The following is a 24872-nucleotide window of genomic DNA, read 5'->3' as shown; positions in this document are numbered from 1 at the left end:
CATGTGTATTTGCATCTGGATTTAGATGTCCCTTTCCCACCTCTCCACTTTACAGAGATAGGGTGGTAGAGGCAAACGGACATGATGGTATGCTGGAACTGCACGGACTGCGATGCCTCTGTTGTCAGAAAGGTGCCTCTAAACATGTTATCATATCTATTTATCTCCTCAGATCACTCTCTTCAGGTATTAGTTAGCCCTTTCGACCCTCTGGAAGAGGGTCAGAGCAATGCAGACTGCTCCAGAAAAGCAAGGTGGGATGAGGTCTGCCTTACATCTTGTCTGCAGAGCTGTCCCAGCTGCAAAGAGTTTTTAGCTAAGTCAATTTGTCTGGCTTTACTCAAATATATTTCAGTGACTATTAGGGATCATATGAACTCCAGAAAAGAAGTAAGATGGAATAAATATGAGATCCCCAAAAATGCCACTTTTGTCCAAATCCTCAGCTGGGTAAATCATTGCAGGTTCAGGGGGACTGATGCAGCTCCCAGAGTGCCGGAGGAGCCTGCTGGGCTTGCTGTGCTGGAAGTCCCACTGACTTTCAAGGACTTTGTGGTTTCTAAGCACTATAGGATACCAACCATTGCCTTCAGTGAATCTTGCTGGAGTAGCCTAAAGTGCTGCTGTCCGAAAGTGCCTGTCCCTCCTTTCTGCTAGAGGTTGCTGCTCCCTAACAGGAGTAGCTTAAAGCAACATGCGCCCGCATTTTAGCTCTCTCCAGTTTAGAGCATGGCATGCTACTTTAGGAAGGTGACTTTGCTTTAATATGCCAGGTTGAGGGGAGGGCAGGTTTTCCATTGTGCCACCTCTGCTGCAGGGACAGTATCTCCAAGGAGAGGCGTGAGGCAGGCAGTGTCGAGGTGAAGTCTGCAAACAGCATGGCCAGCGCTACCCCGCAAAGCCAGGAGCCACATGGGAAAATGAGATACAGGCTCCTAGGGCACTTTTCAAACTTTTACTCTTTGTAAACTGGACACAGCTGCAAGTGGTCGAGATCTCAAGAGGGCCCCCAATCTTCCCCCTGCCTCGAGAGTGCAGGCGAGGTGATGAAATGCTAGTGCATCAGTGGCTAGTGCCTGACAGTGGTGTGCCCTGTCAGAGGGACGAAGCAGGGAGACAGAATTGGGAGCCACATGGAGTGACTTTCCTCAAGTACAACGAGGACTGCCCTGGTTGAGGGCTGGGTGAGGATGAGAAAGCTCCAAAGCATTTTCATTATAATATCTGTGCTTTTTTAAGCTCCTGAATGCTTTGTTGCTAGATCCTACCCTGGTGTGTTTATCTATGTTGATTACAAGTGATAGGAGCTGAGTCTCACCCTGAGAGCAAGCTGTGTTGCTGCTTATTCTTCCTTGAGAAGATCGGATTGAGAACGGGTGAAGATTCCTGTCCAGACAGGACTGAACAGCCCATCGCCAAGTCGACAGCAGTGAAATCTGAGTCATGCCGATTGCTCGCCTTGGAGACAGCAGCGGCACTGACAGGGAGGGAGGGCTGCGTGAGAAATGCTAAAGACAACGAAACTCACAAAACACCTGGTGAAGTTTCATGTGCGGGGTGAAACTAGTGTTAGTGCATCATCCCGATGTGCGAGGCAGAAGAGGAGCAAACACAGCATCTCCGTTACACCACCACGGGCTGGGAGCTGGCTTTGGCTAGAACAGTTAACATGGAAGGAGCTCCTCTGTATACTGGCCTCCAGTGGGGACTGAGCCCCAGGCCCCTGCCTCCACTCAGACCTCAGGAATTAGGTGCCTCAGGCCATGAGCAGAGAGTAGTTCCCAGCCTCTGTCCTGGGCAAATGTGGAGGGGCTCTGCATGGAAGCAGCATATTGCTTAACGAAAAGGTGACAAGAACAGCAGAGGCAGCCCTTGGTGGCCTCATCGGTGCTACTCTGGGAGAGACCATGTCATTATAGGGCTGCCACTGTGTTCAGCCAAGGAGAGCTCTCGAGCCTGAGCCAGGAGCCTCTCCAACAAAACTGCCACTGTGCAGTTTAGATGCATGTTCCTGCTGGAGACATGGCAGTGGGAGATTGGTGCACACACAGGAGTGAAACTGTCTCAGCTTTCCACAGCTGGGCTAGCAGGGAGGATGGACCAGCATCCGCAGCCGTGTCCAGGTTCTACCCTCAGGTGCCTCTGCACCCTTCGTTTCCATCCCAGCAGCATCTGCTGAGCACCTGGCTCTGAAGGCTTCGCTCTGTCAGCATGGGCAGCTCAGACCAAATGGGTTAGCAGTGTCTGTTGTGGTTAGCAATAATCGGGAATTTCAGAGATGCCAGATTCCTTTCAAGAGGAATTATTGCTCCTTGAACAAATCACTTAAAAGTCTAGCTCAGGACTCATTACAATCATATGGCGAGTAGCTGACAAGTAGTATGGAGCAGCAGTTACTTGCACCACAAAGAAAGCATCTTTTCCCCATAACAATGCCACTAAAATGAAGCAGTCATTACCTACATTCTGCTACAATTTCTTTTCCATAAATAACTCAGCTATTGAAAATATTCTGTTTCTTTAAGAACATCTTCCTTCTTTAAAAAAAAAAAAAAAAAGCTTTTCCACTAATAGAAACTGGTCTGCCCTTCCAGGAAGTTTCCATTTTGTCAAAAATCCATTTTTGTCCACAAAGCTTATTTTTTATGATGAATAGTATGAGCTGTTGTGGTGGCATCGTATGCACGCGGCTGATGGACATGACAGGAGTAGGGCCACTGATTCATCCTCTCCTCGGAGCAGGGTGAACCTGCAGCACAGACCACACAGGGAATGAACAGAGGCGCTTCTGTGCTGGTTGCTAGTATGATTTGCTGGAGGAAAAGGAAAGATGACCAATGTTTGGGTAATTTTGTGTCTGACAGTTTATTAACATAAGATGGAAAGACCTGGAGAAAGTGCCAGAGAGAGAACAGGCAGGGCATTATTTTGGTATGCAGCTTCTCAGCACACGTAGTCCCATGAGCCTCACCTCTATCAGGTATTTTTTTAGTAGAAGGGAGGGGGTTGTGATCTGCCTGTCTACTTCTCTCTAAGTAAAATCATGTACAAAAAAAAAGTTAGAATGGAGCTAGATTTAAAAAGCATTAACTACAGTAAAGGGAAATGACAGGGGTCTAGTTTCATCTGGGTAGGCCAAGTTCTGTAAACACAGAGTGATCATTTATATTTGTGGGTTGCTCTGGCCTTTAGCTCCAAATTCAAATAATAATTTTGCAAAGTTTCCATTATCCTGTTGCAGTCGAGGTGCTGACCAGTATGCCACCTTGCCACCCAGCGTGTGACCTGGCTGGCTGGCAGCAGGCGCTTGCGGAGGAGGGAGCAGTTGCAGATGATGCTCTGGTGTGTTGCATCCTTGGGGCTGGAGGAAGGAAGCAGAGGCATGCCTGCCCCTCTGTATAGCCCCATCCAGGGAGGCACTGGCCTAATTCTCTACATAGCTAAAGGCAGAAGAATTAGGGATGAAAAATTAGGAACCCTGAAGACGCTGGGTGTCAAGGACCTGGAAAGCAGCAGTGCCTTGGGGAAAGCCCTTCATGTGTTCAGCAGGGTGGCATGGAAATTACTGTGGAAAATTAGTTTCCTTCATCCCCTGCTTCCTCTGACTGGCTCAGTTTTAGATCTGTGCGTCTGATGAAGAATGATACCATGACCTTCCAGAAATTCTCTTACACCAGTGAAGATGAAGCCTGGAAAACCTACCTAGAGAACCCCCTGACCGCAGCCACCAAGGCTATGATGAGGGTGAACGGAGATGATGACAGCGTGGCTGCCCTGAGCCTCCTCTACGACTACTACATGGTAGGTTCTTGTTGGGGTTGGGTGTGCTGGGGGGGGGTTCATCCCAGAGGAGAAGTGTGGAGGTACAACATGTGCTGACTGAGCCACCTTAGGAGGGTACCCACCTCCTGAGCCCTTCACACTGTTCATGAACTGATCCTCGTAGCACCTCCAGGCATGGAGTGTCACTGTTATCCCCAATGCACAGATGGTAAACTGAGGTACAAAAGAGCCTCATACCATAGAGGGAAACCAGGACAGGGTGGAGAACTGAACCCAGGTGTCCTGAGTCTCAGGTTGGTGTTCTTTTTACCCAAAACTGGAATGTTTTCACAGAAACAGAGCTGGAATAGCTAGGTGCCTTGCAGACTGAAGCAGCTCTGTTTTTCCCAGGCTGATGTCAGAAAGGGGCTTCATGAAACATAGGTAGGATTTAGCACTAATGGAAGCCAATAGGACTGATGTTTCCCATTCATCTGGGTGCTTTGGAAAATCTTTCCCAGAAAGAGTTGGTGTGGCTTGCCAAAGGCTACCTTGGTAATCTATGGCAGAGCCAGCAAGAGAGCCCAGGTCTCCTCTGTCCTCACCTGGTGTTTGTTGTTCACCCAGGATTTTATATGCGAGACTTCACTTGCCACACAGACAAGGCTAATTTTGCCTCTGTTTTCCATGAATCAAATCTAACAATAAACCTTTTTTCTGCCTTGTTCTAGGTCCCAAAGGAGAAGAGGATTCTTCCATCTGGAATGATGGGACGCAATGAACTAGGAAAGAGGTTAGCTTCATTTTTTGCTCTCTATAGCTGTCTAATTCTCCTGCAGCTGCTTGCATGCATGATGGGTCTCTTAGCTTGCATAAAATAGACATCAAAGCGCAATGTTATTACCAACAACAGTGGAGGTTATTAGCCCTGAGATGTATATTAAAATTCTTTAGGCCAGATCCCAAGCAGGTGTAAATTGAGCTACACCCATTTATACAACTGAGGATCTGTCTAGCTGTGTTCAGAAGAGTTGCACTGATTTACAGAAGCTGAATAACTTGTCTTTATTTTCCACTTTGTGACACTGGGAAAGGGGAAAGAGATTAAGCATTGGCAGTGAGAAGGGAATGACCAAGTCCTCTTCCATTCACTAAGCTGATAAGGGTTTGTGTTCCAATGCTTCCAGTCTCCTAGGATTCTCTTCCAGTGACTCCCATTTGTCCTTTGAGGTTTTCAGATAATTAACTATGGAATTAATGGCTCATTTGCCACTATGAGTTCAGTTCCCCTTCCTGGATGCCATGTACTTTGGCAGCCTTTTCTGATTGTCTGGTTTTAACTACTTGACAGAATAAGCCTCTTGAATGATACTTCACTCCTTCTTCATAAGTAAGCCAAGCTAAGCTGTTTTCTCTTCTCTGAAATGCCATTGCATTCTAGACAGTATTTCCAGGGGTGGGGTATGTATTTTATTGACAAAGGCAGTAGAACTGAATTCTTGGAAAAGCTCAATATCATATCCTCAACTATCCCAAATGAGCATCGCTTCTTTGCCTCCAGTGAGGTTGTCGAGAGTGGTCAGCTGAGAACTGTCCCACGAATGGATTAGGAGCAAACAAGCAGTTCTGAAATCTTGAACCTGTCCAGAAGGGAATCAAATTCCCTGCTGAGCATCTAGAGCAGGTGTTCATTTTGTCACCTCCTAAGCCCAGAATGGAGGAGACAAGTTATGTTCTAGGACATACAGTGGTTCTCTGAGCACTGGTAAACTTACTGCTGATGGGAGAACCACAGAGGTTTCAGCAGATCACTGAAGGTGAAGCTCTTGAAGCAGAGTGGGTGGGAGCTACTGGTTCAGCCTTACTTCCCTTGGGGGCAGCTCATGCTGCCAAGAGGTGTGTAGATTGCTGATGTCGGGGTTGGTTTGTTTTCTGAGCATGGTAACAGGAGCAATAAACCACCTCTTCCCAGCTGAGCTAGGGCTGCAGAGCCGTCAGGATTGCAGTCACTGCTGCAGAAGGGACCTCCAAACAAGGAGATTATTGCCTTGTGCGAGAAGAATGCATTTTTGTTCATGTCTTTATCACTTGATAGCTCCTATACTTAGTCTCTCCTGCTCCTGCTCTGAAGTTTGGGCCATGCACCTCACTTCCAACATTGCAGCCCTCTCAGGTTTTCATGATCTTATGATCCTTGAGAGTTTTGTCAAACCTGAGCTCCTAGAGTTGTGTGAATATGCGCAAGAATCAGCTTCACTTAAAAAAAGAAATTAAAAAAATTTCAGCTTTCAGCAAAATGTGTCAATGAGCCCTAAAAAGACTAAGATGAAAAGACCACACATCATTTACCTTTCTTATCTTTCCCTGCTGCTCTGGGTGTTTAATAACCTAAATAAAGAAAAGTTGGACTTAGGCCCTGTATCTGCAGCCTCAAAATATGTCTAAACCGTATTCTCTGATTCCATGTGATCATCCTTTGCCTGCTGAGCTCCTCTGGCTCCTGCCGATCACGCTGAGAGATGTGTGCATGGGTGGAGATGTGCACCCGCAGGCCTGTCATATCTCCCGTATCAAGCAGGAGATGTACACAGCTGACTCAAGGTCACCTGGAAGCTAGACTGTATAGTTTGCTTCCCAGCTGTGTATCAAGGCACTTGCTTCTTGCTGTGACAACTTGCTGGGGTTGTCCGCCCTCTGCTCTGGTTTGAGATGGGCCCATTTCTCCACCAGGCACTGCCACGGAATGGAGTATGACCCAGAGATCACGTCCTTCGATGGCTCAGCCCATCTCATGAAGCTCTTGTCTGAAAATGTTTCCATGACCCAAGAATATTGTGAGCCACAGAAGAAAAACAGCTTAAGTCTTGAAGGCATCCCTACTTCTCACAAGCCAGCCATGCTTCCACCAGGCACTAGCAAGCTGGATGCTACCCCAGACAACTACATGGTCCCCCCAGGGGATGTATATGACAGCAGCTCACTGAACTCCCTCTTCGAGACCATCCCCGTGGCCCCACCACAGCAGAGGTGGCAGCCAGACAGCACTTTCAAAGAGGATCCCCAGGAGGTCAGAACTGTTAGTGGGTTGCATGATGGCAGTGTGGCATAGGGGTTAGTGCATGAAGCTGTCTCTAGTTTGGGGCTTGCTCATGCTGGTCAGTGGGAGCTTTGCTTTTGCATTAGAAGCTTGATGCAATTCCCATTGAATTAATGTGGTTTTTACATTGATTTTGGAGGTAGGATCAGGCTTTGAAGTGAGATTCCTTTATTTTATCAGAGGCCACTGTTGCTAATCACTGGGAGAAGGTGGATAGGCAAAGCAGTGAAAGATTCCACTTTTGACTGTTTTATTTCCATTTTCTGCAGTCGCTGCTCTTCAGTGATATCCTCAAGCCCCCGCCAGAGCCACCTTGCCCTGAGAGTTATGCTGCTGATGGTGTTAAGAGGTAACTGCCAATCCACGATCTCTGGGTTTCCAGTTCAGAGGAGAGACAAAAAGGAAGATGACAGTTGAACAGGGTGAAGACCAACCTCCTCATAATCTAAGGGTTAGGTTCTTACCTTGAGTTTGGCCCTGTTAGACAGTCAACATTGCTTTTAGAAGGTGCCACTGCTTCTCATTCCTAAAACACCTCCCACTTTCTATTTGCCTCTTGAGTCACCTGACTCCATGAGTCAGCTGTCAGACGTGGAGATTTTCACACAGCAGCTCGCATTTGTTAGTGAGAGGCTTTCTGTTTGCTGTTGATTCATGCACAAGAGTTCTCTGGCTCTCCTGGCACTAGAAAAGAGAAGTTGCCAAGCGTATCTTCAGAGCTGGCATCACAGGGGAGTGGCAAAGCAGGACAAAGAGATGGTTTGGTGACTAAATAGGAGTACGGTGATCTTCAGCTGAAGGGAAGTTCAAGGGTCTGTGTGAAGGCTTGCATACAGGTGATGGTTTGCCCAGGTTCCTCACACAAGAAAATACCTTGAGCTGTATCTTCATGGTTTAAGTGCTCACAGGTCCTGGTGAATGCCTGAGTGCAGAGCTTCTTGAAAAATCTCTCTCTTGAATTAACTTGTCAATAGTGATGCCTTCCTCTGTCTAAGACTACAAATCTTCTCTACAATCTTACTTTTCTATTATCTTTTCTTTAGTCTTAGTAAAGATTAAAGTTGCTGGCCACCAGACTGAGAGTCCAAAAAGCTGGACTTCTAAATCCATTTTTAACCATGTAAATAAACAAGCAGATGTCAGCGTCCTGCAGCCCCTATTGTTTCTAGACAAGGACTCAGTCCCCCTGGATCAGTCATTTATGGAACTTGGAGACAGGAACCTGAGTTTAGGATGTTTTAAAGATCTCATGACAAGTACTTATTTTTATTTGTTCTGGTTCAGGCTCTGTGTTGTGCAATGCTTCTGTAGTCATCTACAGAAGAATACTGGTTAGAATAATGTATGGGGATTTTCAAGCCATAAACACAAACAAAGGGTAAAATGAGGATACCAGAGAACTGCTGTTCCCCAGGGTGTTGGGAGGATCAGTATGTTCTGTACTGCAAGGAGCTGGATCACAACAGTAGGGGGGGTGTGCGATAGGGAATAGGGCAGAGATTCCTGGGTGTGTAGTATCTGTAATCTGTAAGGATGAAGACTTGCATTTCTCTTATTTTGCTTTTGGAGTGAAACAGCAGTGTGTACTTATTCATCATTCTCTCTTTGTTCCATACAAGTGACTTTGAATACACTCTGGGGTCTCCCAAAGCCATTCACATAAAATCTGGAGACTCTCCCATGGCCTACCTCAACAAAGGACAGTTCTACCCCATCACGCTGCGGACAGCTGGAGACAGTAAATGTTTACACTTGTCTTCAAATAAAGTGAAGGTAAGAGACAAGCTGACAATTTTGCTGACACATGCTATAATCAGACATCCAGCAATTGTGCTGGCCTGGGAACAGAGTAATGGCTTTGTGGCTCATGATGGCTTAAAGCAATGAATGGGACGGATTCACTCACAGCAGGCTAATCCTCTGATGCACAGCAACAGCCTTCGTCTAGCCAGGCAGTTTGAAACCTCTCAGTCAGCTCAGGGATGCACAAAAGGCCTCCCTAGCTGATGGGTGGGTGGGGGCCCTGGTGGGAAGAGTTTGGATGGACCTGGAAAGAAGTTCCCCTGTCTTGTTCCTGGGATGTGTAGCCAGGTCCCAAGACTAATTGAGCTTGAGTTCCCAGGGAAGAAAGCTGGTCGTCCAAGCCTGGGATATGTTACAGGATTCCTGAAACTGAACGTCTGGAAAAAGACCTTTAGGCTTTTCCAGCCTAATGCCTGCTGAAACATCCCCACTAGTGCAGGATCCTTGCATGCCTGGGAATCAATGGGAGTTCATGGGCTGTGCAAACAGTGGGTATTCAGGGCATCTCAGTTGTGCTCCTGCCACTGCGGCTGCCTATCTGCATGACCATGGCTAAGGCCCTTCCCCTCTCTGCCTCAGTTTCCCCCGCAATAAAACATGAACAATGACACTAAGCTGCCCTTGGCCATGCATGCAAGCCCTGGAAGCAAAGGGCACTGAGTGCCCCAAGCATTAGCCTGCTGTATATACTGATATAGGATATCCTGGCTGTGTTACAGAGTGTTGTGATGATTGTTTTTGACAATGAAAAGATCCCCACGGAGCAGCTCAAGTTCTGGAAGCACTGGCATTCCCGCCAGCCCACAGCTAAGCAGAGAGTCATTGATGTCGGTATGGAGTGGGGCCCTCTGATGGCGATAGCTGGGTGGGGTTGCCAACTTTTTAACACCAGTTTACTGCATTTCCAGTACAGGGTAACCGTTGCAGCTCCAGAATTTGGCCTGGGGAAAGTAGGGAGGAGCAGGCAGATCTGCTAGCTTCAGATCCTTTCTGTCTGAGGAGCTTCTGAGGGTTTAAAGTGGTGATTACCTGGTGTAGGGACATGCTCTAGGAACTCAAGGTACATCAGTATGTAAAGAAGAGGGACAGAAAGAGCTGAACAATTTTGGCTCTGACAGATGTGACCTGTGGCTGCTTGAACAGTAAGAATCTGAGCTAGAAGAGGCTTCAGTACTGCTTATCCTTCTCCACTGCCAGCACACAGGTTTTACCGTGCATCATGCTGAGCCAAACAAAGGCTTTGTCCGTCCAGCTGAGCCACTTGCTGAGCATATCACTGCTCAGAGCGAGGCTCGCTGTTGTTTGAATTTAGAAGCCAATCTACATGGACTTTGCCTAAAATAACTACTCAAATGGCAGTCAGTAGCCAGGATCTCTGAGTCATTTCTGGCCTATCCCTTACGTGTGCACACTAAGATTTATCTAGTGGTATTGAGGAATGCCTCTATTATATTATATTAGCCTTAGAGTCAGTGAGTGGCAGACTTTTGGGGAGTGGAAAGCCTAGGGAATATAATCAGTTTTGCAGCCAAAGTGTAAACTGTATCTTCATTGCATTTTAGCTGATTGTAAAGAAAACTTCAACACAGTGCAGAACATTGAAGAGTTAGCCTACAACGCGCTGTCCTTCGTGTGGAACATCCATGAGGAAGCAAAGGTACAACCTGCTTGCAGAAGGGAAATGGGAAGCTTTTTTTCCGCAGCAAAACTGTAGCCTCCCTTCTGATGGCTCAGGCACGCTCCCCCTCTCTCAGCTGAAAGATGGAGTAGCAAATCCAAACAATGCCATTCCAGTGGCCCCAGGTAGTGTTTGTCTGCCAGGGACGGCAGGGAAGGACACTGTGCTTCTCTGTGTGTTTAAGCATTGCCATTAGCTAATAAATATTCTGGCTACACCTGAGATTGGCTCAGAGATGTTTTTCTAGTGCTGATGGATAACTCTGAAGAAAGCCTTTTGCAGCAGTCAGCCTAGATCAGGACTCTACAGACATGTAGGTGAAGCCTATTTAAATAAACCACAGCTTAGGGAACAAAGACCCTCCTTTGAAAGGCAGCATTTTGATGCAGAAATGACTGGCCACCCTTTTCAAGCTTGTGTGATGTGGAAGGGAGCCAGACAGGTCACAAGATCGCTTTTGACCTTAAAATCTACGAAAACTGATATCAACATCTTTCCTGCATAGAGAAGCAAGTGTTCTACTCTTTCTTCTGCATCTCCTCAGATTCTCTTGTTAGCAGTTTGTCATCTAGTATGGCTTGAAAGGAGCGTATAAAAAAAGATGAAGGAACCAAGAAAAAAGAAAGGCAAAAATCCTGTCTCTCTGAAACTGGTAGCTTGGGAAAACTCTGGTTTTCTTTAGGATCTCAATAAGCCCTTCTTTTAGCCCAAAGGCGACCTTGGTCTTTTACAACCCAAGAGGTTAACAAATGTCTTCAAGGCAAAGTTGTCAGAAATGGAAATATGTCAGGTATGTGGTAAGCCCTCAGGGGCACCTCAGCAAAACTGGATTTAACTCTTAGCAGAAACTCTGTACATGCACTGGCCTGGGGCTGGTAAAGGTGAGACTTCAGAGAGCTGCCAGGGCTGGGAGCCGCGACAGGAGGGGTCAGGTATTTGGGTTGTCTGTAGCACCTGTTACTTCTCTTCTTGCAATTAAACTTCACACCATAGCTAAGTGATTTCTTTTCTATATATAGGTACTGACTAGATCTGACATTAAATTTCAGGGCTGAAATCCTCAGCTGAAGCCCTGCTGAGGGAGCTGTGTGAGATTCAGCAGCTCTGAATCTGCCCCCAAAGAGTCTAGGGGAATTTTCACGGTCATGCAAATGAGTTTGTAATTTGGAGATACAATGCGGATTATGTCTATGCTCAGCTCTTTTTCAGAAGTTCCCACTGGAGGTAACTCCATTCTAGTGATAAAGGAGACCAGTGCAGGATGAATATTTATTTAACCTACAGCAACAATCTATAATTCCTGAAGCTGTAACCTAGCCCTCCTCTGTTCCTCCAGGCCATTGCTGTGGGGTTCTCTTGTTCAAATGAAAGATCGGAAACATCAGCAAGAACATCTCCAGGCAGACTTTGCATCTTGTCTGAAATTTGCCTAGGCTGGTGGGAGTGGGTAGCCCATGCATTAATAGAGAGCAGGAGACAATCAGGGACATAACAGATTGCAGTATGATGAAGGACGAGTTGTCCATGCAAAGCTGTTTCTGCTGCAGAGCTGCAGCGGGCGAGGAGGAAAGCGTGGCTAGGAAGGACCTGTTGCTGGGCTCAAGTGGGAAGCAAGCAGCCCACGTACTCAGTCGAGGCTAGGAAGGTTGGCAGGATGTCCCAGAAGCTGCTTTTGTTCCACCTCCCTGTTCTCACTGCTGTTCGAGGCTAACGTTCACAACCCCAAAAAGCTGTATCAAACTCTGTTCTTATTTGCAGGTATTTATTGGGGTGAATTGCCTGAGCACCGACTTCTCCTCCCAGAAAGGAGTGAAAGGTGTCCCGCTGAACCTCCAGATAGACACGTATGACTATGGCAATGGAACCACCCAGCTGGTGCATCGCGCCGTCTGCCAGATCAAAATATTCTGCGATAAGGTAGAACATTTCTCTTCCACCAGGTTATCCAAGAGGAATTTTAAACTGGTGGCCAGCAACTCCAAGAGAATAGATTGAAGGGCTGTGAGATTATAGAACTGACTAGATGACAGGCCTGAGGAATAGAGGTGGTTCAGACACCTCAGTCAAATTAGCTAGGACAGCTGGGATGTGCTTGCATTGCCTGGCCCTTTATAGCACAGAGTCCTTAGAACGTTTTCTCCGTGTTAGGTCTACATGGGATCGTGCCTCATAATAAATTCTCTAATTCTAACAAGTTTTTAAATAACACAAGAGATGAGAATCTCCTTAGAGGTTCTTCCCCAGACTCAGATATCTTCCTGTGGGAAATTTCTCATGGCTATTTTTGTCTGCATTTTTGATTTTTAGAAAGCATATTTTGCTTTTTTCTACTTTATAAATACCCGTTCAAATTTATCTCCTTTTTCTGGGTGGCCTGTGGGAAGTCTCTGAGATGAACTTTTTTTTTTTAATAAAGGCTGCCTTTTCCCTTCATGTGCCAGCTTTCCCAGGGAAGGCCAGTAAACCGCTAGTGCTGCAGTAGAACTATCAGTGTCCTAATTTTTGCCTCATCTTCCCCTCAGGGAGCAGAGAGGAAAATGCGAGATGATGAACGGAAACAGTTCAGAAGGAAAGGAAAATGTCTGGACTCCAATAACAATGGTCAGTGCTAGTGTGTGTCACCGATCCAAAGGCTGCTGAAATCCATGTAAGCCTGTCTGTTAACTTCCACGAGATCAGGCCCTGAGTATTGTTATGCCTGATGAAATCAGCATCATTCAGAAACAGCATGTCAGTCAGATCCTTGCCTGGTCTCCTGCTGAGACTCTCAGAACACTTTATTAATACTAACAAATCTTCCTGAATCATCCTGGAGTCTTGGCAGGGAGCCTTCCCTAATAGAGAGAGCACTTGGCAAGCCCTGAATACCTGGGTCTGTTGGGTTCTGTCTTTTTTCTAGTATTCCTGTTGGGAGACTTTGGGTAGGCCCCTTTCCCCTCCCTGTAGGTAGTCGCCTCTTAAAGTTCTGGAACGGGGAAGTGTGGAACAACAGATGCCATCTGAACCGTGGTGAACTGGACTTTCCATCTGTAGGTCTGAAAGGTTGTTTGCTGTCCGGCTTCAGAGGAAATGAAATCACGTTTCTGAGGCCAGAGACTGACCTCGAAACCCAGCCAGTCCTGTTTATTCCCAATGTCCATTTTTCAAATGGGCAGAGATGTGGCACGGTAAGTCTCTCCCAAAAACAATTAGCCTGTTGCCCTCATCAGCCTGTCATCCCCATAATTTTCAAACGGATCAGTTCCCCAGATATGACTTGTGCTGTGCAAAAAACGAAACCAAACTCCAGCTCTTTTGTGGAAATGTTGCAAACTTGAAGACATAGCTGTCAAGTAGCCTAGATAATCTTGCAACAATGATGGGCAAGAAGACCTTTCCAGGTTCCTTCCAGACATATTTCTGTGGTTTACAAGTATTAACTGCAGCTTCTACAGAAGACTGGAGTGGTAGCAAAAATATTGGCAGAAAGTGAACTACAAAAAAAATGCAACCATATCAGTCCCTCTGTGTGTGGGACATCCTACACTTCTCCTCCTCTCTTCTCTGTTCCTTTGAGCCTGAAGAAACCTAGGTCCTTCAGAGCTCATCAGTATTTCCTCAAGAACAAACTCTGCCTCAGCTTGTTAAAAGGAGTAGAAAAAAAGTGTCTGTCACAATACTGTAGCATCCTACTACAGTGGCTGCTGAACTGAGATATCAGCAGCAAAAACAGGGAATAAAATAATCTGGTTTGCAACCAAAGAACTCACTGAGAAACTGTTGGTTCTTATCACAAGCAGGTTATGTGATTTGAGCTGCTTTTAGGTCTAGCTAGATGCATGTTCAGGATTCTGCTGGATGGAGGAGGAGAGTCTAGATAGGGTCTCTAGATCAGTTTTCATTTAATCCAAGAAACATGTATAGATGCTTGGGTTTAATTGTGTTATCTAGGAAAAATAATGGACCGGGAGGAAGGGAGTCATTTAAAATGATGAAGTGACCAAATTTGCAAGCCCAAGAGTAGCCCATGTTGCCCCCCACCAGCTTCGTTGTCACACAGTGATAATGTGCAAACTAAAAGATCAATATTTCCTTTCTGTTTCAAGGTGCTCCCTCCTGCTGTTCCCAACGCTGCAAACAGGTAAGGATGCAGCAGTTTGTATTTCTCTTCCATCAGCTGCTCAATCTCTTTGGGCATGTCATGGTTATTTGATATCCAGAAGGCAGTATATATCTATAGATGCAAAATAACATAGCACAGTATCTCCCTGGAGCCCTTCAGTGTCAAAATATGTGTTAAACCTAGGCCTAGAATGGACTCAAGGGATTCAGAAGCACAGATACATTTCTTATCAGTGAGCTCCATGACTCCGGTCCATGACTGTCCTGCTATTCTTACTGAGACAAAATTTAAAAGGAAAAAAAAAAAGATCACAGTACAGTCACTGAAAGGCTCAAGTAACCAGAGGCAGATACAGCTGTAAAAGAAAATAGAATAAAGTAGAGATCACACTTGTAGTATCACTGCAGTGGGAAGGTACAGGTAGGCCTGATGCACTATCTAGTGAAATCAATGACAAAACTTCCAATAACATGAAGGTGGATAAGTGTTTTGTTAGAGATATGATACTAAAATCACAGCTTCCGTTCACTGAAGTCCCTGGAAATGTTAGGCAGGAAGGTAACATGGCCGAGTTGCAACTCTGGTAGATACTCTGCTGCCATAATTACAGAACCTATATTTAATTGCTGGATGTTTGTTGGAATAATTAGTTGTTCAATCAAAAGTTCAGTGGCTGGAATTGTTTTATTTGTTCTGTCCTCATAAGAGTATCATATTCCTTTTGCTTAGGTTGCCCTTAAAACGGAGTGGTGCCTCATTCACAGATGAGTTCGAACCAATACCTCCAAAGCAAACCAAGGAAGAAGATCCGCAAAGAGGTAACCCCTGGGGTGGGAACTCTTCTTGAATGTGGTGTTTCATTTAACCCAAGTAATCTTGGATCTTGAGTTACATGAGGCCAAACCATTCTGACAACATGGTGCAAAGATCCCTAATTCAAAGCTGTGCTTTCTCTCTTTCAGTCTTGTTGTACGTGCGGAGGGAATCAGAGGAAGTATTTGATGCTCTCATGTTGAAGACGCCAGACCTCCAGGGCCTCAGAACTGCTGTAAGTATTTTCCAAAAACTGTGGTGCATGAACTAGCTGCCAATAATGAGGGTTGTGGCATATAGGAAATTGGACTTTCAGGGAGAGGACTGTAGACTGCTTACATCTCACATCAGCTGTCTTTTGAGAATGAAAATGGAGCGTTGTGGGTAGCAGATGAATTCTCCCCAGAGCCCCCAGCTTGGGCTTCTTAGCGCTGTGGAAGGGGAGAGCACATCTTATGGCAAGATGTTTTGTTCGGATCACAGTATAAAAGCCCCTGGAGTCTCCTCTTGTGACAACACAATCATATTTTCCATTGTAAAACACCCTTCTCTGTTCTCAGGCTGTATCAGTGCAATCTGAAGCCAAGGTAGTTCTGGCCTCCTGCTGGAATTCCCTGCTGTTGTGTTTGAGAAGCACACAGACATATTTCTGTGATGATTATCAGCAGCATCCCTGATAATTCACCTCTCTTTGGGGATTGCTGGGAAGGAAACAAACAATAAACCTCCCAGATTTGGGGTGGCTTTATGGCTGCACTTTGGGCTTTGTTGGTTTTACAGACTTTTAAAAACAGTGTTTGAAAAATGTCAGCACATAAGATTCTTTGCCACCTTCTTCCTCCCCCATCCCTCACTGCAGAGAGACAAAAACCTCTACAGAAAATGCTGTGAAGAAAATACAAAACTCCCCTGCCATGCAAATTGCCTAAGCTCGTACCTGTGCTTGCCTAGGAGGCTTCTACAGGAAGGCTTTGCGGATTGCCTAAAACCTGAGTAAAGAGGTGGTCAGGTGCATGCACAGCAGACACAGTCAAACACTTTCTATGGGATTTTGTCTCACATTTGGATGCATCATTGAATGAAAAGTTCAGTGCTCTCTGTGTCCAACCGGTTGAAGTATCAAGACCCAAATAGGCTGGGGAATGAGAGGAGGAAAATTAAGATAATTCCCAAAGGTTTCCTGGCCTGGCAGTAGCAGTCAGAAAGAGAACCAAGGCTAAGTTGAAGCCTACCCTGTCTGCCTACTGCAAGAAACAGACATGTTCAAATTATCCTCTTCAGATCATTGATTTGGCCCTTTTTTCTTTAGTAAAAAGGAGGGGAAATCCTTAGCTGCTGAATGCCCTTGGCTCAATGTTATCTTTGATTTTTATTGTAGGAATTTTATTTTACAAGTACAAAAAACTGCCATGTTTTCTCTTGCAGATTTCAGAAAAATATGGGCTGCCTGAAGAAAGCATTTATAAAGTCTACAAAAAATGCAAAAGAGGGTAAGCTAATCTCTCATCTGCTTTTATGCTGTGCTTCTAAAACCCCATTCTCTTTGGTACCCTGCCATGGGCTGCAATAGCATTTTAACAAGATAATAAAAAGTAAAACCATGTGAGGTCTGTACCATTTGGAGCATATAAAACTTGGATCTCTCTGGGCTTTAAAGATTTGGGATAATGCTTGTTTGTATTATATTTATTTGGAGTGTAAAGTCTCCCAAAGAAAGGAACTGGGATGAAGGAAGAATTGTTTGGGTAGTTTAATGGGTGATCCCTTGTGTCTCAGTCTGAAAGCCTGAGGTTATAGAGAACTTATCTTATTGCCATCAGAGAAGTATAAATGTTTGCTTCTTAAAACCAACTGCCTAAGTGTTCCTGGGTTTTGCTCTGGCTCAGGAAGAGACCTTATTGGCTAAATAAGAGCGTGGGCAGCCCCAGTACAGAGGAGGGGAGATCTGAAGGGGGAGCCTCTGTTCCCAGCTTTGCCATCCCATCCCCAGACCCCTTCTTATTGACTTTGGGAGATGATGGATCAAACTCTCCTTTTAAAACACTTTACAAAGAATTGTCAGGAAATCTAGTGGGGACCTGTCTCCTCCAGGAGAGGAAAGCTATTCCTGGTGTACCTTGTGCTTGTGTGTGTACCACCAGCAACTGAATCATCCCCAGGGAATGCTAGAGGAAGTCTTCCCCACCCTGTTCCACGTGGCACATCTGCTGAGGGGTGAACACTGGTGCCTCCTTGTCCTCGGTGGACCGTTTCATACCATACTGACAGTCACTTTGATGTCCACACCGGGAGTGCACAAATCCTTCATCCAGGGGCTCATACTGCTTGTGGCACAATGATCACATTGAGAGCACTTTCACTCTACCTAAATACTCTGATGTGATTTTCTTGGTCTGGAAAGCTGTGATCCTCAGCCTCAGGGACATAGCTTGATGCTGTGACAGAGATTTTGTCCTGATAATGCCAGGGCATGGAGCAGCAAATAACTGAGACACAGGTGAAATTCTTAATCTGATACTGCCTCAAATGGAGACTTTTATTGTTGAGATCAAGAGGTCCTTCAAAGCCACAAAGTTCTTCTTTGGCTGGAAAGGGCTCAGGAATTGTACTGAAGCTGTGTACAATGCAGGTTTCTGTTGGTCTTTCATTCTTTGCTGATAAATACCAAAGAATATGTCTTCAGAACTGCAGCATGGAGTAGGCAGAAGAGGTGAGAGGCTGGGCTGTTTTTAACCAGACTCCTTACTAAGTCTGACTTTTGAGGAGTAGTTTTGCCTGACGGGGAAGTCACTAATACCCCTGGGACAAGACAGGTCTTTCAGCGGCAGAGCTGGCAATAGGGACAGGAATGACACTGGAGCATCTGGCTCTGGGTTTAGTTTGGAAGAAATATTTAGACCCCACTGAAACTGAACCAGAAACTGAGTGAAACTACAGGGTTCAGTTGGTTGTAGTTTGTCTGGTGAAACACTCATTTAACACACAAAATACATAAAAATAACCCAGCTGTTGCCCCGTGTGCTGTGTTACCCTTGCAGGAAGAGACACGGCCTGTCGGTGTGAAGGCAAGGCTCTGCGCAGCTTCACGTGCAGCAAGGGGCTGTGCATACCCCGAGGCTGCAGATCACAAATCTAGAGCGATGGCAGCTGCCTGTGCTCTTGGGGCAGCCCTGGGCACAGGTGGCTCTTGTGCAGCCCCAGCACAAACATGTAGGTCCCCTTTGAGAAGCCTGTTAGGTGCTGCTGGGAGATAGACACAGCTCTGCAGGGAGATATGGATGAGGTTTCCAGTGAAATGGCTTCTCAAGTGATTTCAACGTGGTGTTTGTTAGTGAATGATCCCTGTGGGTCTTCCCCATGGCTGAGAGGTAACAGTACTAGTTTGCACGAGCCAAGGACCAGCCACTGAGCTTTCAGTGGAGGGCAGTGGCCTTGACGTGGAGCCAGTTGCTACTTACAGAAATGGTTTGCAGACTAAAGAACTCCCTCTGGGTCGCCCCTGTCTCTCGCAGCAAGCTCTCCCTTCAGCTGATGTAAAGGGAGAGACTCATAAACTCCCAAGCTTATTTTCATAAAGCTAAATCCAGAGTCCTCCTTGCAGAGTGAGCAAGATACCATCAGGCTTTGCAAGCACCAGTGACTGCCTGGGAGATGAACTCATTGTTGTTACTGGCCCTGGGCCAGAGTTTGCGCATGGAGAGAGACAGACAGAAAAGCAAGGCTGATGACGGGTTCCGCGTTACGCAGCCCTGCTGTTCTCACTAACGCGGCCCCTCAGGGAGGTCCTCTGTATAACGAGACAAAGGAGGCTGTGACAGATGTCTTGGGAAGCTGAGGGTTAGTCTGAAGCCGTGCTTGCTGCCTTCACTTTCCGCTGACAACGGCATGAGAAAGTCCTAAAGCTCCTCGGATGGGACCTTCCAATTTATTTGCTGTTGCCCTAACTTGATCCCCCTAGGACTTAGCCTGTTGTTTCAGTGGGAGTGGAGTTAAAATGTGGCCTGGTGGTGGGAAGGGGAGAGAGGGTGGTTTCTCCTCTGTGCTGTGGTGACGTGGGGTCACTGAAGTGGGAAGCTGTTACAGCCCCTTCACCTGTAAATCCACAATTGAGCCACCTGTCTAGCTCAGAAGGGTACTTAAATACGGACCTAATTTTAAGCCCATGGGTCATCATAGCGATGTATCTGAACTTGTCAGGAGGCTCTTACTCATGTTCCTGAACTCAGGGCCCTCAGTGCTGTCAGATGATGCACATCCAATAGCCCTGGAAATGGAAATTTTCTCCCCAAACACAAAGAGCCGCACTGGCAGCCCCAAGGAAGGGTTGTCCCATACACCTCCATTCAGACTGCACCTCATGTCTGGTCTTGAAGAAGAAATGTGAAGGACAGGAGTGTTCACTTTATTATTACAGTCTCCAATTTCAGGACTGAGCCAAAACTCAGATGTGTCAGCTGTGCTGGTGGCTTGTGATGTGGCCATCACAGGTCATCAGACTGTCATCAGGTGATAACTACTCTCAAGTATCTCACTTGGGCTGGAGTTTTCTGACAGTGAGCATCTGCACAGCAAGATAGATCCAAGCACAGATGAATTTGCAGGTGGACCAGGAAATGGCACTGCTTCAGGGGAGAGGCTACCTATACTTTGTTTTGCTTTGGTTTTGGTCATTACTCAATCTGATAAGCAGTGAATGTTGTATAATGATTGGGAGGGAGAACAGGCAGGTGTCCTTTATATCTCTTCTCCAAAATGGAGAAGCAAAGAGATATCTTATGAATAGGAAAGGCAAGACCTGTAAATTGGATCAAATAAAATATTTTGACAGCTAGATTATAATGAAAGCTGGACTTGATGCCATGGGTTATTGCTGAAGTGTGGGGGAGATGTAAGCTTTTCTCCAGTCTGCTAAATCGCAGGGTCAAATACTGTTTCCTGCTCACTCTCCAAGATTTAATTTTCCTTTGAATAATTTTATGCTGTTGCTCCACCCTAAATAATCCTCTCTTGGTAATTACAGCTTGAGGGCCAGATCTTCATCTGGTGTAAACTAGTGAAGCTCAGTGGCACTACCTTGATTTACAGCAGGTGAGGACCTACCATCAGCCATGGTCTTTGTTAGTGTGATGTCCTCATTCAGATGAACTTAGTCTCAGAGTGACTCAAGAGCAATAATAAGTAATTTTATATCTTGGTGAGGTTTGGTCTGGAAAAACAATACAGGGCTTAGATTCCTAATCAACACTCCCTTGACTCTTCTGTGGTTGAGAAATCAGATGGAAACATGGTAGCAAGAGGCACAGATGGCTTCCTTGGCTTCCTGCACTAAGATAGCCAGAGATAATTGAAACACTCTTAGCGATACCCACCCTTGGGTATCCACGCTGTGTCACTGAGGGCACCAGACCGAACATCTGGAGAGGCCAGATTCCCCGGGATCGAGGGAAAAGGCAAGCTCCTGCAGGGAATTGGGGAGCAGGACCTCCTCCTCAGTGGGCACGTTGGGTACTTAGGGCTCAGCAGGGCAGTATCAGATGCAGTGGGAGTAACAGATGCAAGTGCTTTCTCCTGTATTTTTACCTCAGCTGGTTGCTTTCTTGCCTCTGCTTATGGGCACCAGTTTTCAGACTGAAATGAGTAAGGTATGTCACCTCCCATCTGTAGATGGCTGAGATGTGCGAATCTACAGAGAGGTCCCAGCTCTCAGCCCAGGTCACCTGGGTTTAGGGTTGTGCAATGCAGCCCCGTGGGGCATGGCCACAACCCTCGCCTGCCCAGGACCACCCCGAGCAGCAGGGAGGTGGCTGCAGCTCTCTGCATCGGGGACGGCTGAACTGCTAGGAGCCACCAGGGGAGAACGGCTCAGCAAGAGCGGGCAGGATCCGGTGGCTGAGCGTGTGCCTGAAGTGAACCGTTTCCTTTTGCCTCCAAGCAGCCCCAGCTCCTCCGCTGCTGTTGCCAAGGGAGCTGAGAAGCAGCCATTCAGTTTATGACTCATTAGGGAAGACCCCGGGCAGTGCCAGACGCAGTGTCTCAGCACCCCGCTGTGCTGGACCAGATGCCCATCCCTGAGCGTGCCACGAGCGAGTCTGTCTGCAAGGCCTTTGGAGCTCCACTGAAGGGCCTGCAGAAGAGCCTGGTGCTGAGCCCGAGCACCAGACTCATGCCCAGAACAGGCTGGCCACGATGGCAGCACTCCCACTCGCTCCGAGAGAGGAGGACGCGCTGGCCCAGGGCTCTGACGAGCCTCCGCGCACGTGCTTTGGCTGAACGGGCAGGAGCCGGTTGCTGTAACCCAGTGTGGCTGTGCCCACCTCCAGGGCATTCCCCCGCGGGACACGAGGGCTCGTGTCTATGCCAGTTGAACTGTTAGATTTATTAGGTGCTCAGCCTTTTCTTTTTCTTGTTCTTAATCTTGGCTTCTGGAGCATTGCATAATTAATGCTATTGCCCCATTAATGACCCCAGCAGGAACCTGGAGGGGATGTGCTTTCTGCAAGGAAAGATAATTTGTTCTCTTTGTTTCCTCCAAACAGTTACAAATTTCACATCTGGTTTACGGAAACACAGTGGGGTGGTGGAAAACTGCCCCCTTACTTCCCTTACAATAAGGAGGGGCTCTTGCCTGGCAGAGAACCGCAGCCTCCAGCTTAAATCAGCTGTTGAAATGTTTCTTCTTCCCATGTCTCCACGTTAACTGATGCTAGGTCAGGGAAGCTGCAGCGATCTGCAGCCGGGTTGCAGGTGGGCCCTGGAGCAGCACAGCGAGGAACTGGCCATCAGCTGCCCCAGCTGGCTCTGCACGTGGAGCCTGTGTGTGTTCCTCCCAGAGAGGGCTCCCAGGCAACGCTTAGGGCACGGCTGCATGGGAGGTTGTTCTGGAATAGGAAAAGGGTGTCCTCTTCCAAGCCAGTTACATCTACTCCCAAAGCAGTCTCAGCTTGTTCAGAATAACGCATCCCTAAAAGCACCCAGGCAAGAAGCTCAGAGTGAGCAATTCTGCTCTACATTCATGCCGTTATCCAGATTAATTTGCCTGGGTAGTAAACACTGGGCCTAGACATGTCAGAGGGTAGAATTACAGAAAGCATGGCAGGGTGTTTCTTTGCGTTATATCATGGCTCTAATACCCTGAGCCCCACCGGTCGGGTAAGGTGGGCGCTGCAGCGTCTTCCTGTGCCTGCCTGCGGCTGTGACTCCTGGGGCAGCCTGGCAGCGGCTGCTGAATGTAACCACCAACTCACCCAGCTGAGGGGACAAGGCGCGCGTCTGCGTAACGTGGCGCTGATCTGCAGTGGTGGCAATTTTAAATGGGAGGTTCATGCAGAGACATTTCAGCCAAGAGGCCACACAATTGTGCCACCACCCCATTCCACGAGGCTTTGCCAGTGACGTTATTCCTAGTTTGCAGCTGGGGGACGTGAGGCCTGGTTGAGCAGCCAGAGTCCAGCCCTCCCGAGCAAGCTGCTTCATGAGCCTTTAGCTGTGCTGTGTCTGACTCGGCCGTTCTCCCCCTCCTGCAGGATCCTGGTGAACATGGACAACAACATCATCCAGCACTACAGCAACCACATGGCCTTTCTCCTAGACATGGTGGAAGCGGAGGACAAGATCCAGGTCATCCTCAAGGAGCTATAAAGAGCCGCAGGCAGCACTTACTGGGACTTCTCTCAAAGCCGGCAAGTTTGATCCAACAGAACGCAGCCTAGTGCCTCAACTTGTTGCCTTTACTTGAATACGCTGCCTCTGGGGAGGGACTCGGCCACGTGGTGCCGGGCCAGAGACTACTTGGAAGATCTGTTAGCGATGTGAACATGAACTTCTCTCTGTTGAGTTTATTATTATTATTTTTTATTTTATTTTATTTTATTTTATTCCCTCTGGCAATGGGCCTGACCTTCTGTTTCACAGCTGGGAACGCAGCTACACTAACATGGCTGTCAGACAGAGCCTGAGCAGAGACAGGGGACTGCCTTTGCTCGTTGTTTGCCTTGGCCCGTGACTGATCCAACCGTAGGAAGGCCTTGGCTTTCTCCCAAACCATCAGTCATGCAGAACCTTCAAACCATTTCCAGTAGGGCTGAGCCCAGCTCTGAGCGTCTCTCTGTCCACAGAGATTTTCACAGATACATGTAAAACTCACTTTTGAACGGACACTGCCTGCTCCCATGCCCCCCAACCCTGCCATAGCTCTGACTGTAAATACCATGAAGGCCTCCATAGCCCTTGTTTATACATTTCTGATGTATTGTTCCTTTTATATTTTATATACGTATAAATACGCATTGTTTTATATTTGACTCAGTACGGTGACACAGAGCATTTCAAACACAGGCTGCTTCACGTTTCTCTGTGAACTCCTTTTGTAACTGTGTTGTTGGTTTTGTTGTTTTGGATATTCTGTAGCAATAAAGGTTCCAAGATGGCAAGTGAACAGTATTCACCCAGCTCTGGAGGTTTGCGTTGGTAAGGTCTCAGGAAGGGCTGAGCAGGAGTCCGGGCAGGGAGGTGACCTCAGCAGCACACCAAGGACTCATGGTTGTTTTTGATGCCCACAGTTTAACAGCATGAGACATTTGTCAGTCTAAACTGCGCCTCCATGAAGGGCTGATAGGTGGCTAATGCTACCTACGTGCTCATGTCTGCAGCTACCGCTTTCATCATGTGCACCTTGACTCCTCTCCTCCGCCCTCCCCTCCTGCCAGCTGGGCTCTCCCTGCGGGTGTCATGCGGTGCAGGCTGCTGCAGACGTGCCGTCACTGCGCTGCAGGCGAGCACAGGTTACTGAGCAGTTCTAGGCACATCCCTTTGCCGACGGAGAAATAACTGCTCAGAGGTGTTACGTACCACAGATTTGGTGAAATTTTAAGCAAGTCAAAAAGAAATTTCCTAGTTTACTTCCATTAATTGGAGGACCAGCTCAGCCTTTATTTTTGGGAGAGGTGGTGTTAGCTGATGGCCAGTCAGGTACCTACATGTGCTGCACCAGCTGCTACCCACTGCCTAGACAAACAGGCTGAGACACAAGAGGGAGAGCTGGACACTGCCGAGGGGGCGCAGGAATCACAAGCACTGTGACCTGGAGACACGCAGCCGTGCTCTGGTGTTACGTGGAAGGAATGAACATAAGACACAAAATCACAGGAAACTGGGTTTGACTAGTTCCACTGCTCCCAGAACAAGAAGTGTGAGTGGGGAAGCTCATCCTCTGTCAGGGATAACAGTAACCTTCTCCTCTTTCCTCCCTATGTTCTTCTCACTTCCCAAACTCCTCACACCTGCTACCTCTCAACCCCCAGTCCTTCACCCATGAGTCCCCTGTGCTGACAGCTGTCTGCAGCTGCTTCCCATTAGGTAAAAAAACACCAAGGGGAGCCCTGTTTTTTCTCATTTGTCTTCTGACCACTGAGGACTTTCTTCTTGCCTCTTTGTATGCTTCACCCTGTGCTTTTCCTATCTGTATTTACTGTAACCAGTAAATGGAGATGAGCTCTGCTCCTGCTGGTTGGGGAGGCTGAAATTTTGAAATAGATTGGTTGGTGAATTTTGGATTAAGTGTTGTTATTATGATAAGGAGGACCTCTAAGATGAAGCTCAGATAAATTTGGAGGCTTATC

The 24872-nt window shown here is 47.1% G+C and overlaps 1 protein-coding gene across 1 annotated transcript in view; it reads left to right on the top strand.

Annotated features, from left to right (window-relative positions):
• GRHL3 (grainyhead like transcription factor 3) overlaps nt 1-23704 on the top strand; it is a 31214-nt gene extending 7510 nt beyond the window's left edge. The window contains exons 2-16 of the mRNA XM_009668254.2: nt 3615-3801; nt 4494-4555; nt 6493-6829; nt 7129-7208; nt 8479-8632; nt 9382-9493; nt 10225-10319; nt 12099-12257; nt 12863-12941; nt 13374-13507; nt 14426-14460; nt 15172-15260; nt 15405-15490; nt 16681-16745; nt 22779-23704. Of these exons, the coding sequence (XP_009666549.2) occupies nt 3615-3801; nt 4494-4555; nt 6493-6829; nt 7129-7208; nt 8479-8632; nt 9382-9493; nt 10225-10319; nt 12099-12257; nt 12863-12941; nt 13374-13507; nt 14426-14460; nt 15172-15260; nt 15405-15490; nt 16681-16745; nt 22779-22893 (1789 nt within the window). The 3' untranslated portion in view covers nt 22894-23704. The remainder of the gene's footprint in view (nt 1-3614; nt 3802-4493; nt 4556-6492; nt 6830-7128; nt 7209-8478; nt 8633-9381; nt 9494-10224; nt 10320-12098; nt 12258-12862; nt 12942-13373; nt 13508-14425; nt 14461-15171; nt 15261-15404; nt 15491-16680; nt 16746-22778) is intronic.
• Nucleotides 23705-24872: the final 1168 nt, after the last annotated feature.

Source organism: Struthio camelus, chromosome 23 (assembly GCF_040807025.1).
Source record: "Struthio camelus isolate bStrCam1 chromosome 23, bStrCam1.hap1, whole genome shotgun sequence".
NCBI lineage: Eukaryota > Metazoa > Chordata > Aves > Struthioniformes > Struthionidae > Struthio > Struthio camelus.
The sequence above is the reverse complement of the archived record's forward strand: the minus strand, read 5'-3'. Positions and strand labels throughout refer to the sequence as shown.